The sequence below is a fragment of the Cryptomeria japonica genome, chromosome 10 (assembly GCF_030272615.1).
Source record: "Cryptomeria japonica chromosome 10, Sugi_1.0, whole genome shotgun sequence".
NCBI lineage: Eukaryota > Viridiplantae > Streptophyta > Pinopsida > Cupressales > Cupressaceae > Cryptomeria > Cryptomeria japonica.
In genome coordinates this window covers 205,624,250-205,638,397 of record NC_081414.1, presented here as the reverse complement: position 1 = coordinate 205,638,397, position 14,148 = coordinate 205,624,250, and the positions used below count along the sequence as shown (strand labels likewise).

General features: G+C 36.9%; 1 protein-coding gene across 2 annotated transcripts in view; it reads left to right on the top strand.

Moving 5' to 3' along the window:
* LOC131031448 (probable aldo-keto reductase 1) overlaps positions 1-8,554 on the top strand; it is a 48,352-nt gene extending 39,798 nt beyond the window's left edge. Inside the window, exons 5-7 of one of the 2 annotated variants that reach the window (XM_057962564.2) lie at positions 7,665-7,761; positions 7,919-8,072; positions 8,205-8,554. In XM_057962564.2, the coding sequence (XP_057818547.1) occupies positions 7,665-7,761; positions 7,919-8,072; positions 8,205-8,383 (430 nt within the window). In that variant the 3' untranslated portion in view covers positions 8,384-8,554. Of the gene's footprint in view, positions 1-7,664; positions 7,762-7,918; positions 8,073-8,177 lie in introns of both variants that reach the window. The other variant, XM_057962565.2, reaches the window with a different exon arrangement.
* Positions 8,555-14,148: the final 5,594 nt, after the last annotated feature.

The following is a 14,148-nucleotide window of genomic DNA, read 5'->3' as shown; positions in this document are numbered from 1 at the left end:
CATCTGCTGGTTGACTCTCCATTTTCCCCAATAGTTCCTTGAGTCGCTGACTATAGGCTCGGACAGTCTCGTTCTTGTTTTGCTTTGTGCCATAGATTTCGGCTACTATTTCATTGTCGTCTCTGAGGAGGCGGAACTCCATCCCGAACTCCTCCTTCAGGTCGGGCCATGTGCCGACTTTGGCCTTATCCATATCTGAGTACCGGTCGATGGCCACTCCCCTTAAGGTTGCTGGAAATTGTGTTAACCCATTCGTCCTGGTCGGTAACACCGTTCGCTGACCATATGGTTTCGCAAATGCGGCAATGGCGAACGGGATCTTCCTTCCCGTCGCCATTGAACTTCGCCAGCTTTTGCTTACTTGCCATCCCACCGCTGGGTCTCCCTCCTCTGGTGCCTTGTGTGCTTGTACCTGGTGATCCTCCGCCTCCGCCTCCTGCACTTGACCCTCCACTAGTGGGTCCTTCGGAGAAGGTTGTTGACCTCGAACCGAACAAATTACCTCCTATACGGTACCCTTGTGCTCCCTCGGCATTGTCGGCCGTACCGTCACCTTCGGTCGTCTCCCTCTAGTTTCCTCCAAAATGGACAAGTTCTTTAGTAGGTCTCTGGTAGCGTCGATCAGGTTTAGACTTCGCCTTGTTTGTTCCACCAACTCTTTGCGACTCCTTACCCTACGGTGGTATTCTGGCGAACTGTAGAGTTCTCCTTCGGCACCCTTCGTGACTCCTAGGTTCCCTTCGGGGAACCCTACGATAGTGTAGAGAGTGTAATTCTCTCCGTCTATCTCTGCCTCCGCAACCTCCGTGACACCTCCCGGGTTCCCTTCGAGCAACCCCTCGGCCAGTCGTCCCTCAGCAAGCTGCCTTAGCCTACGCCTTCGTTCTATTTGTTGTTCCAGAATCAAGGCCCTTTGTGCGGCCTCCCACTCCTCCGTTTCTGCTTTCTTATTTCTATCTTTGTTTAATAGGTTGGGCATTAATTCCCGTACATTTCCATAAATAACAACACATAAAACCAGAACACTCCTTTATTAATTCATTTCATCAGATACAACTTGTGTCAATATTATGACACCTTTATTTGAATATAGAATGTTCTTTTATGCCTATGGGATTCAGGGTTCAATTCCTTCTTGGCCTCGTGCCATCCCGCTCCGCTTCCCGACGGCTGCTTTCTTCGTACTGTTGGAGGATTTGCTGGCGTCGCTCTTCCTGAGCAATCTCCTCTAGGGGAGTATGTTGTGCCAGTGATGCCTGTGCAAGCAACTGGGGGAAGTGGTTCATCAACCGATTTACTGCCGAGCTGACTTCCAGTGCTGTCCACACGGCACTTGTTGGGATTTCAGCCTCTGTGGCCTCTCTTCGGACGTAGGTCTCGATGGCTACCTGGAGCAGGATTGAAAATTCCCTCGTGGCGGTGTCTTCTCCGTTGTAGAGCTCTGTTTGGGCGTCGTCGGCCTCTTGGTTTATCTCACCAACGGGTAGGCCCATCGTGTCCGTGCGCCATCCGCTCCTTCCATTCCCAAGTATGTCCAGGCAACGACGCCAAATGTTTGCCACATACGGGTAAACGATTAAATGCACAGAACATAATGGAAATATATTAAATAACCAGTCTCTGTATTAATTCAACAGTCCATGTACATCAAGTGCTTATAACATTAAACCCAGATACGACTATCATGCTGCCACTACGAAGGAACAATATGCAATATATAATACCCGAAGGGGTGCGACCAACCGTCGCGTCCAACTGGCCTTCGGGACGACTAACTAACTGACTGCCGTAACTCATTATTACCGACGACAACATAAACATAATATGACAACATAACATAATGATTATTCCCGGCAACAGTTTCAAACAACTTGAATGCCCTTGGAGAGAAAGAAGAAGGGGGAGCAATTAATGTTTATTAATGGTCATTTAGTTAGTTTTAGTTATTTAGGTAGTTTCTATTTCTGCTTCTTGTTCACAATTGTTTCTTTTAGAAAATCGTCATGTAATTTATTATTCATGGAGCCTTTTGTCTCCATTGTTAATCATGCAATTATCATTTCATGGTATTAGAGCCAGGTAATTTTTTTGGCGGAATTTTTTAAATAAAAATTTTTGTGGTTATCCTAAAAAGATTTTTTATAGAAGTTTTTTGTTTCATTTAAAAAAAAAATCGAAGGTTTTTTCTTGTGCTTGTTTGAAGGTGGAAAATCAAGGTTTTCTTCACCTAGAAATTGTGGATCTAACAAAAGCGATCTAGTTTGTTGAAATGTTTGTGGATTTGCTATGGATTTTTGAGGGAAATTGTGGGCTGGAAATCGAAATGGTTTATTGAGTGAAGGGTTTTCTCTGTTTGTAGAAACAATGAAAACATGGGAGTTCACAAGGGAAAAATCAAAGATTCAAGGGTTCGTCTGTTTTTTGAAGCAAATCATGTGTTCTTGTTTTCTTCCATAACTCGTGTCTACTCACCTATGTTTGGTTGCTGCGACGGGAAGGTTTTTGGCTACCTTTTTTTTGCGTGTTGTGTCTGAGCAAACAAAAAATCACGCTGGGTTCGTGAAAATCCTTGTGAGTTTCTGCAACCACGATGTATTTCTGTGTCGACCCTGTATCTTCCTGCGATGGCTTTGCAAGTTTGCACGACAAAAGTTTCCTTTTTCCTGTGATGCAGTTTCTTTCTGCAATGTGCGGGTTTGAGGGCTCATTTGAGCACGATTGGTAGGAAACAAAGGTAGTGTGAAGATTTTGGTTTGTTGCAGACTTGGGTTGTTTTTTGCGCTTTGGTTTTGATTTTTTGTAAATCGCAGGCTCTACTTATTTTTTGCACTCTAGGTTGTTTTTTGATAGATTTTTAATAAAATTAAGGGTTTTTTATCGCCTTGGGATTTGTGCCTTGAATTTTTGCTAGATTTTTTGATTGATTTTTAATTAGAAAAATTGCTTTAATTTCAAAAGTATGCTGCTGTAGTTTGTTTTACCTCGTTTTTCGTGCATTGAAAAATGGGAGGGATGATGTTGTTGACCAACATTATGTTGTAAAATAATCAGTGCTTCAACGACAAGAATTCAACATGTGGAAATAATGCATTCTCACAATCTTTGAATACTAGTGTCTAGACTAGATTGTTTTGGGTAAGATTGCACGTCCCTCGGTAGCAGGAAAAGATTAGGACAAGTTCCATGAGCGCAATCGAGAAGTAGTGATGCTCATTAAGTTGTTAGTCACCGATGATATGCTTCCACAAGTGTCGTGTGGCAAGACAACTTCGGAGATTTGGATGCATTTGAAGGATCTTCATGAAATGTTTGACAAGAGCAGAGCATTCTTTTTGAAGAATATGTTGTTTTCAATCATGATGGACCATAAGATGTCTTTGCAAGAGCATCTTGTGAAGATCAAGGATATTTGTGATCAACTGGAAGCTATTGGTTACAAAATGGAAGAAGAGGATATGGTGGTTATAATGCTAAAAGGCTTACCACAATCCTATGAGCACTTAATTGAAATGCTCAACATTATTGTAATATTCCCACTAATTTTTTCGGTTTTTGAGCACAACAAATTTTGCAATGCACCCGTTAAAGTTAGGAAATATAATCCCAATACTATTGAAAGTAACCCTTCCACTTTTTAATCACCAAGAGCCCAATGTGGGAAGGTGAGAGCATACGGTGATAAGGGGTTCGTTAGCTCACTTATCCGCTGGAAATTACAATGCAAGTACAATACTGGGCAGCAAGCCAGCCCCTTCCACTCTTCAGCGGGATGAAGAACAAGAACTTGGCGGTATCCCATCCAAGGTAACGAGAGCATAACAAAACCAAATCACTCTACTGGTTATGCAGCGGGAGGACTTTTACATAAAACTATCACTCAACCGCATATTTCAGCGGGAGGACAATATCACTCAACCACTTGCTCAGTGGCAGGACAAAGCTGAATTACAAGACATATAGGCGGCTAAGTCATCCTCTTCCACTTGTTGAGCGGGAAATGCAACATAGAATGAATTGGTCAGTACTACTGAAGCAATTCTTACAAAGATAGAGATGTGAGAGAAGATAGAATTAAGTACATATCTCAAGAATTCAATAACACATTCTCACCACAAACACTACTTGCTGTTTTGAAATCAGAGACAATGAAAATGCAGAACCAACCATCCCCAAAACCACTAAAATGCACGTAACTCTCTCAAAAGTGAATGGAATCATGCCAAACCAAATGCAAATGAAACGTGTAACATAAACAATCAGATCAATACCTTGAAACTGCGACTGGAGAGCATCAACTATGATGCACGCAACCCAAGGCAAATCTGGAAATGGCGTTTTGGCTGAATATTTCGATTTGCAACTGTAAATTGAAGAGTTCTCCAAATGCCACACCAATGTAGGAGAATTATTGTCTCTCCGATACGCGTTCATTGAGCCCTCACCCAGAACGATGCACCCAACATAGAGATAGCTACGAGCAAAATACACTTCCAGCCAACACACACCAGCAACGCCAAAAAAACGTAGCAGCACACAACTCTTCACCAACACACCCAAAAATTACCAAACAGCTCACAACTTCGAACCACAGCTAGGAGTGATGTCTCACTCTCGAAACCAGAAGGAAGGATCTAGGAGGTATTCACCCTCGAAGAAGTCTGGAGTCATTCCGACAGCATAACGATATATTTTCTCTGGATACCAAATTAGGAGCCAATCACCTGTTTATATAGCTTTTCAAGTTTGGAATTCAAATGAAATTGCCTCCAAATTCTCCTCATTCAAACTACAGTTCATTTCATGTGGTGGACCCAAGAATGGTGCCCACTTCCCAAGTCCGAAAAGCGCGCCTAGGAAGAAGACCACGATTTTGGCATGATATAACTTTGAAGTATATTGAAAATAAAGTCTCCTTATAACCATCAAATAATTCGCCTAGGCAAGACTTAGGAAAAATATCAATTTCTGCACAATTCCCCATAACATCAATCAGTAATAAAATAATTAAATAATAGCCTTAGGATAAGGAATAATATTTAATTAAATTGCTTATAACTCCAGTACTGATTATCAACAAAATCCGGATGAGGCTAAGCAATGAGGATCACTAAACTGTGCTGGATCAGGACCAAATCCAGGACTGCCAAAAATAGAATGCCCAAACTGCCACTTACTAAAAATAGCAAGTCATAAAATAATGCTCCGAAAATCGTGATCTTCGCAACCAGAGAAAGAGTTTGGCGAGCTTAGCAACTCTGCACCATCCCGACGGCCAAACCCTAACTTACGAAAAATAGTAAGTTCACAATCCATCCCTGACAAGCTTGGTCGAAACTCCAAAGAACATGGAAACCCTAATCCACCTTTCCATACAGCCTACGGGTCTTCGGAATAGGCCAATGGACCACTGAATGCATCATCATAAGGATGGGGACATTACAATTACATCCATGAATGTTGACCTGAAGTTTCCTCAGCTATGCAAAAAGCTTCTATAGCAAGATAGATGGAAACAACAGTTTAGGAGTTGCAGGGAATCATCCAATGTAGAACAAGTGTTTATTGCCAAAGCCAAGGATAAAGGCAAAGGCAAAGGCAAAAGCAAGTCCTTTTAGCCAATAGGACTAAGCAAACCTATGGAAAGCTCCAAGAAAGTTATCACATGTTTTTATTGTTGTAAGCTTGGTCACATGAAAAAATAGTGCAGCAACGGTTGGCTGATGAGAACTCCAACTAGGGAGGATCTTAGTAGAAGGCCCATGTTGTAGAGCACACTGAGTAGAAGGAGTTTGCCTTTTACACATTTATGGCCAAAAGTCTAGCAGACCATGTCAAATATCTGCTTGGAACATTGATTCTAGAGCTTCTCGACATTTCATGCACAAAAGAGATTGGTTCACGAAATGAACAGCTTGCTCTGATTCAGTGATCTTTGGAGGAGGTATACAGTTGTCGGCAAGGGCAATGTTCAGATTACATCTGGTGGGAGAAATTTCATAATTCTCATGTATACCATGTTTTGAGCATGGAGCTCAATTTGCTTTCTGTTAGTTAGATGATGCGACCAATCTCTTGATTCTCTGTTTTCATCTTCCGACCTCCGAGACTATTTCCAATTCTCTATAGAAGCCTCGATCCAATTTTATTTCCACATAGATGTTGGCAACATCCCCTTTTAGACCATTCAAAAAATCCTCCTCAATACCCACTAGAAAGCCTAAAGCATCACCTATTTTCAAGAGTGCTTCCGGATACTAGAACTCTGAGGGCAGACCCTCTAAGGAGAGCCAGACTGGGGATTTTTCAAACTTATGAGAAGATGGATCAAATCCCGACTTCCAGTCAACAAAGTGGAAGGTTGAGCCAAGATAGAAGATGGGGCTTCCATTGATAATGGTATCCTTTAGACTAGAATCAATGCATTCAATAAAGAAGAAGTCATTTTGCGTGGGACGAATAGAAACCATACTAGAAAAGGAAGAAGACCACCATTCCATGATATCTTGACAACTACCTCCAATACCACACCACTTGGCGAAAAGGGCATTCTCTTTGTAGCGCCCAATCTTGGGATTCAATTCAGATGATGACATGACAAAGAGTTTACTTCCTAGGCCTTTCCTCTTCCAGTCAGAGTAAGGAGGAGTTGAACTTATAGGAGTAGATTTCAACGGAGGAAGGCTTTGCCAACCTACCTTCCACCCATTCTTTCTGGATCCTACCGAACCTTGTTTGGCATTGAAAGAGTTCAGCAGGGGTCTAGCAAAATCCTTAAGAGGGGGTGGGCGCGGGAAACCCTGATGAGTGATGTTTATGAATCGATTATCCTTTAAATGGTTTTGCACTGAAGAAGGAAAGACCCCAATGTTTCTATTAAGCCTTTTGGATGGCCATGTGTGCCCTTTAACCAGAAGAGGGATTCTGTTTGGACCGGTTGCCACCCGGAATCGTTGAAGCTCTTCTGATAGACTGCAATGCGCGGACCGTTGGAACCGGGGAGATTTACTCTAGGAGGCCGACCAACATTACTCAAACGATTCCTGTTATAAGAACTCTTGCCCGTCCGCCCATGATTCAAGAAGCTACTGTCTTGCCTCCAGCACCCTGAATGCTGGTATCCTCTGGAATCCATTTTAATTTACTGTTCTTGTTTTCAAAGTTCTATATTATGATATTTTCTGAAAATTATAAAATTATATTGAAAAAAAAAATTGCTGTCTCCAAGTACCCCATCTCAATTTTTGAAAATTTGCCGTACCCGTACCAATACCCGTCTACTAAGTCTCCAAGTACCCCTGTCTCCTGGTTGCCCTTTAGGCATGTTTTACAAGACTATTGTTAAAAAGTGTGAAATATAAAATGTTGAAAATAGTCATAATAATAGAAATGATTATGTAAGATCAAAAGCATCTAGAAACCTAATATAAAAACTTTCTTAGTCATGTCAACCAGTGAGATGATACAAAACTGTTCACGGTGAAAACTCTTTAAGAAGACTGTTTGCCTTTCTCATATGGTTGTTACACATGTTGGATTTAGTTCTACAGATTGCTAGTATGAAGTTTGGAAAAAAGAGTTCAATTTTTGGAAGGAAATGTTATGACGTTTTTTTATCTTTTGTTCCCATAACTGATAGAATATAAACTGTGCTTGTTTGTCATCAGGGAGTTAGGTATTGGCATGGTACCATACAGTCCTCTTGGTCGTGGATTCTTCTCTGGAAAGGCAGTTGTGGAGAGCTTACCAGAAAATAGTACATTGGTATGTTTCAAATTATATTTAGGAACTGGCCCTAAATATGTTCTTTGTCCTGATTGTGCTTGTACAAGATTCTTGAAGCCTGAGAATCAAATTCCTTTATACGTATATTCTTTCCACTCAACTTGAAATTTCAATTAATATCATGCCTATGGGTCAGATTAATCATCCGCGGTTTAGAAGGGAAAATCTGGAGAAGAACAAAATTTTCTACACCCGGGTTGCAGATTTAGCAAAAAAGTATGGGTGTACAACTGGTCAGCTTGCTCTTGCATGGGTCCTGCATCAAGGTGATGATGTTGTTCCCATTCCTGGTGAGTCTCATTTTTATATCTCTGTTCACTTAGTAATTTGCCGGCTCGCCCTATGGAATCAATGGGAATGTTGACCTGAAAAATTATAGTTGCTAGCATATGCAGTGATGTTCTTCTATTGACTTTTGGTAGGAACTACTAAAACCAAGAACCTGGATGAGAATATTGGCTCCTTGAACATAAAACTCTCGCAAAGGGACTTGCAAGAAATTGCGGATTCAGTACCAGCTGATGAAGTTGTTGGTATCCGAGCTTATGATTCCTTCAGTCATACGATATGGAGATTTGCAGATACCCCACAGAAATCTTAGAATAGATAATTGCTGTGGTAGAATGATCTCACTGCTTATAGTTGGTTAAATTTTCTGTAGCTAAATTTATAAGTAGTTAAGAGTTATGCTAGGCTTAGAATGGGTTGACAAACTTTATTGCTTGTTGCTTGTCATTCTATACCTTATCAATAAAATGTTTATTATCCCTAAGTTGATATTTTGATCTGCCGTTTGAGTTATTTATGACATTGATTTTAAATTAGTTTAGCATGTTAGGTTGCACTTTCATATAATTATTAGAACAAATGGTCTTGAAAGAACAATGTGGTCAAATGCCAAGTTGTTCAAATTGTCAATTGCGTTTCCATGTCCATCCTTCTCCCATTCTGTTTAGCTGCATTACCGTAGTATAATATACTTTCTAAGCAATATAGTGATCCATTTCATGATGCTATGAAATATTCTCAAATTTTCTTCAATTGCCAATATTTTAGTTTCCCAAATAATCTGATTTCTTTGTTTTGTTTTCCAATGCAATTCTCAAATGGATAAATATCGACGAGGATTTACTTTCATAGGACGAAGTTGTCAAAATATATTTCATAATTTAAATAAAATTCATTCTGATTTTGAATAATATTAAATAGTAATGAATAAATAATAAAAACCTATTATTTGCTGACAGCTGGCTGGTGTAGTGGAGGATTAGCAAAAGACAATGAAACTTTTCTGTATGTTCCCTCTTGACCAGCATTGACCGAAGAAGAGGATTTCATAAAACCAAACACCCTTTCGAGTGGCAGCCAAGTTGTGGTAGTGCTGCTGTCACAATTTACAAATAAAATTCTTGAACTTTTCAGGACCTGCCTTCCCTTTTTTTCTTGTTACGTGGTGATTGGAGATGGTACTAGAGGATGTGCAAAAAAACACAAACAAAAATCTTTCTTTATGATCTGCCAAGTCAGCACCATATTTATCATTTGTTTTCTTCTTTTTATTTATTTTTCTTCAGCTCCCTTGAAGTTTGACTCCCCTTTGAATTGGAAATATGGCAACTATCCGCTAGCCAGCAATGAGGAATAAACTTTAAACTGCAGCACCTTATTCCAAGGTATGGTGGACCAAAAAAACATAATCCAGAAAGTTTATATATCAAACCCAAAGTTTCTTTCCTCTTCCTACGTTTGGCTTGGAGACCATCCTTAAAGTTTTGTGGTGGCAGCTAGATCCACGATTTGTTCTTTTTCCCCACAGAAAAAATATTTTATGTGCAGCGATAGGTATTATAATTAAGAATAAAGAACATGAACAGAGAAACAAAACAGAATAGTAAATAAGGGAATAGCTGAAAGACTCATTCCATGTTTTATTCATTAATAGAAGTACGTATTTATATTTAGACAAGATTCAATAAGCAAACTAAAACTGTTGACGTTGCATTGCGAGCATTGACAATAATTGGAGAAGACTAGTGACAGCAGTAGACTTAACTGACACTTCTACAACTTCTTATTGAGATGTACACAATACTATTATAATTCAATTTTGAGATATTCTGTAACACTGCTCTTTAAGTAAAAATTGTATTTTGATGGACTTCTAACATATCTCTATATAGTATAAACTGGGAAATAATTTTAATAGCAACATAAACCAAAACAATAGGAAATGTGTTATATAGAAGTTGTTATTTGAAAATAGTTCTTGGACAAGTATGACATCTTCAAGCTGCTTCCCAATTACAGGTATAGTAACTTTGCTATCATCCAAGTTCTCAACACCATCAGACACCATTTGCACTTGAAGTGTCTCATCACTCTTGTAAAGGAGTAACGTTGAGGTTCCAAATTTCAAATCTCCCTTGAACTATTGGACATCAATCCTCACATGTATGTCTCATAGCCTCAATGAGATATAATTTCTTCGATCCACAAGTACTATAGACTATTGAACATTTATCTATTTTCTATTACATTCCCTTTGTGTTCAAAATATTGACCTTTTCAAAATAGAACAAATTCATCTTCACTGATGTCATCATCACTATCAACATCTGGTGGTTCCCTCAACAACAACTATATTGATTTATTCTTTAAATTTTTCTTTAAAATATTAGAAAATAAAATAAAAATTTTTAACAGTCCCTCGGTGTTTTATGCATACACTTGATGTAATAAGCCTCAACCAAATCAATATATTGGTCGCACAAGACTTAAAGAGATTGCGATTCCTCAGCAAATAGCCCAAACACAGCAACTTCACAGATTCAGAACATTTTAATAGTCACAACTCTCCTCTTTGATTTACAGCTTTCTTTGCAAGCGCTTTTCCTGCTCCCAGGTCTAATCAGTTTCAAATTTGAGATCTACAGCAGCTTCTTTCTTAACGGCTCCTTTATTTGTGAACAACTTCTTTTGGTGGCGGATCCTTTTTTAACCTGGGATCTATTTCTTGGCAGCAACTTTCTTTATTAGTTTCCTCGCAATCCCTTCTATCAATATTTATTGCTAATAGCTATGGAGTAGCATCGGAAAATTTTTCTCATAGAAAAAAAGAGATAAAGAACATATCAACAGAAAAGACTCATTTCTGCAGCATGGAAAGTCTTCCCAAACAAACACCAAACAGAGTAACAGTTCAATAGCTTTGATACCAAATTAAGATTAAAGAACATGAACTGAGAAACAAAACAACAAAGAAGGGAATAACTGAAATACTCATTCCATGCTTTATTCATTAACAGAAGTAGATATTTATACTTATAAAAGAATCAGCAACTTTCTTACAAACCTGCAAATTACATTGATAGCAAACTAAAACTATTGACACCGAACTGAGACTATTGACAACTAGAGAAGATTAATGACATCAACAGATTTAACCGACCCCTCTACAACTCTTCATTGAAACATACACAAAACTATTATAATTTAGTTTTAAGATATTCTCTAACAATTATCCAAGCATTTTGAGGTTGCGTTAGGATAAGACAAGGCTTTTAAAGCCTTTCACTTGCATCGCTTCCCTTCTTAGAATCAAACTAGCTGCAAGACTCTTTCATCATTCGAATATAGCTATGGTGCAATATCCAATATCTAATATCATTTGATCCTTTTTTAATTCCTTACTCAACAATGTTAGCATATAGAAAGGTCACGACCCTCATTCTCTTCTTAACACAGGTGGTGGTATTTCAAACTCATCCTAAATAATATTTCGTCCCCTTTAATATTTGATGATATGAACATTATTCAAATGCCTCTTTCACACCAATTGCAGCGACCTTCCACAAGGAGCGGCTAAAATAACCCAGAGACGACCTCCATTTGTGGCAAATGTTTCTCTTGAAAAGATGTCCCAGATAGCAGAAATTAAATAAATAACCACTTGCAAATTAATTCTTTGCTTGTAAAACATTGAATAATTTATAAAACAACAAATTTGGAAAGTATTCTCATTTAGCCCATTCTCCAACTTTCCAACTTTTAGTAAAATGACTACTTATGGGTGAAATCAAGAGTTTTCATCCCCAAATTTAAATCATTAGCACATCGTCAATCCCTATTGAAACCCCATTGCTTATCGAGTTTTTGTTCATAAAAATAAAAAACCCCGTTAGAGTGTTCATCATGTTGGTAGAAATCTGGCCATAGGCACAAATCTGAAAAGAGAAAATTAACAAATTCAGAATGAATTTTCTTTCTTTCCTCAACCACCTTTATAATCCAATGGAACTTTCTCGAATATAAATTCGCTTTTTAAATATTAATTTCTTTTAGTTCATAAAGTGATTTATAATATTTTATTTTATTTTAATGCGAGGTAAAGTCACTTTATTAAATAAAGTATTAATATTTTAAGAAATTAATAATACTCCAAATGAGTTTTTATGTTGGAATTATAAATTTAATGTTCCAGCATAAAAACTCATTTGGTGTGCTCAAAAGTTTACAAGTGATAGCAATGGTTCCTTTCTTATGCCAAACCTTGTGAAATTATTTGAGTCAATGATATTGTAAATGAACAAAGACAACATGCATTAGATGCCTAGATGATGATGTATTATAAGTGTTTTAATAAATGCCCTTTAATAACTATGCAAGCAAGAATATGGTATACATTCTAGATCTTGGATGATCAATAACTAAAATGAATTAGGGTTATCCTTTAGTTAAAATACCAAGGGTCTAAAATGAATATCTCAACTTTGATTTGATACATAACAACTAGCTGAAATGATAATTTGGCACTAAATTTGAACTTGAAAACTAATCAATTAAGAATCATTTTTGTAAATTTGCACATCTAACCTAGATCATTTATGTAATCATGGATCTAGCCCAAGTTGGGAGATCGAAGAATATGAGGATCAAAATTCCTTTTTGGGGGAGTGTACATATGAAAACAAATAAGTTTTGGGTTATGTTCACACACTAAATGAAAAATATGCTATTTGTTCTTTTTTCATTGTATAAGATATAACCAAGCTAAAGTAAGTCTAAAATAAACGATAAAACTAGAAGGCATGCAAATTTTTACCATTACAAAATAGATGCTTAAATTTAACTTTATATGCATGTAATTAGAAAATTTTACCTTGGTGGATTATTTAATAAACATAATCTATGTAGATATGTAATTATATTAATTATTGATTCGTATAAAGACTAATTTATGAACAATATTCAAATTGAACATACATGTCATGTTTCCTTTGTTGAAGCATCTCCTATACTCTTTGATTGAATAGTATGATATTATAGTAAAAAATTATATAGTGTATTAGAACTTCAAGACAAAGATTGATCCAAGGAGATGAAAATATGGAGAATTATATGTAGAAAATTCTTAATTTTGTTTGTGCACACATTATCTAATAGGATTTTTTTTAGAGTGGAAATCGTTAAAATGGTCAAAAGGTTGTTGGGAGGATGCTTGGTTTATAAAGAGCCTACAAAAAATTGAATCTTGTTGAATGCGATGGATTTAGATGATATGAGATAAGACCATGTCCATCCTTGATCTAAACAAAAGAAGATTGCTTATTCTAGAATAGAAGCTATATGCACCTCAAACCTTCTTTAAACCTAAGAAAATCAATTATTCAAGAATAGATAACCCTTAATCATGTAAGCTTAAGAAAATTGATTATTTTATAATTAATACCCTCCAATCATTCTTTGAGAAATTAATTATTTTAGAATGGAAACCTTTTGCTTTATTCTCTAAATCTAGGAAGATAGATTATTTGTCCTTGCATTTAAAAATCCTATTGTAATGAAAATTTATTACCTAGTAGAGTATTTTTTGTCCTTGTAACCAATTAAATATTAGAATTTTTCAAACTAAAATAAACATTATCTTTTCAAAAATCAACATGTTAAATTTTTACAATTTCTCTAAAAAAATGATTTATTGACAATGTAATTTGTGTAATATAATATATTTATTAACTTTTTACTCTTGAAAATTTGAGTTGCTCTTTCGATTACCTTATTGAATAATTTGTATTAGATATCACTCTTTTGATTGACTTTCTTGGCAAAATAATTACCATCTTTAAAAATTGCATTGACAATCAAGAGCATGACAAGTGGATAGCAAACTAAATATTTGTACTTTTTTTTTAATATTTAAATTTTTAAAATATATTTCCGTTGTATTTAAATGAGGATTATTTATTCATATCTTGTCATATTTTTATTATATTCTATTAAAAATTCATTTGGAGTTGTTATTTTTCAAGCTCAAATTTCCTATCACATTTTTTTGCACAATATGGTGTTCATGCACTTCAAGCTCCC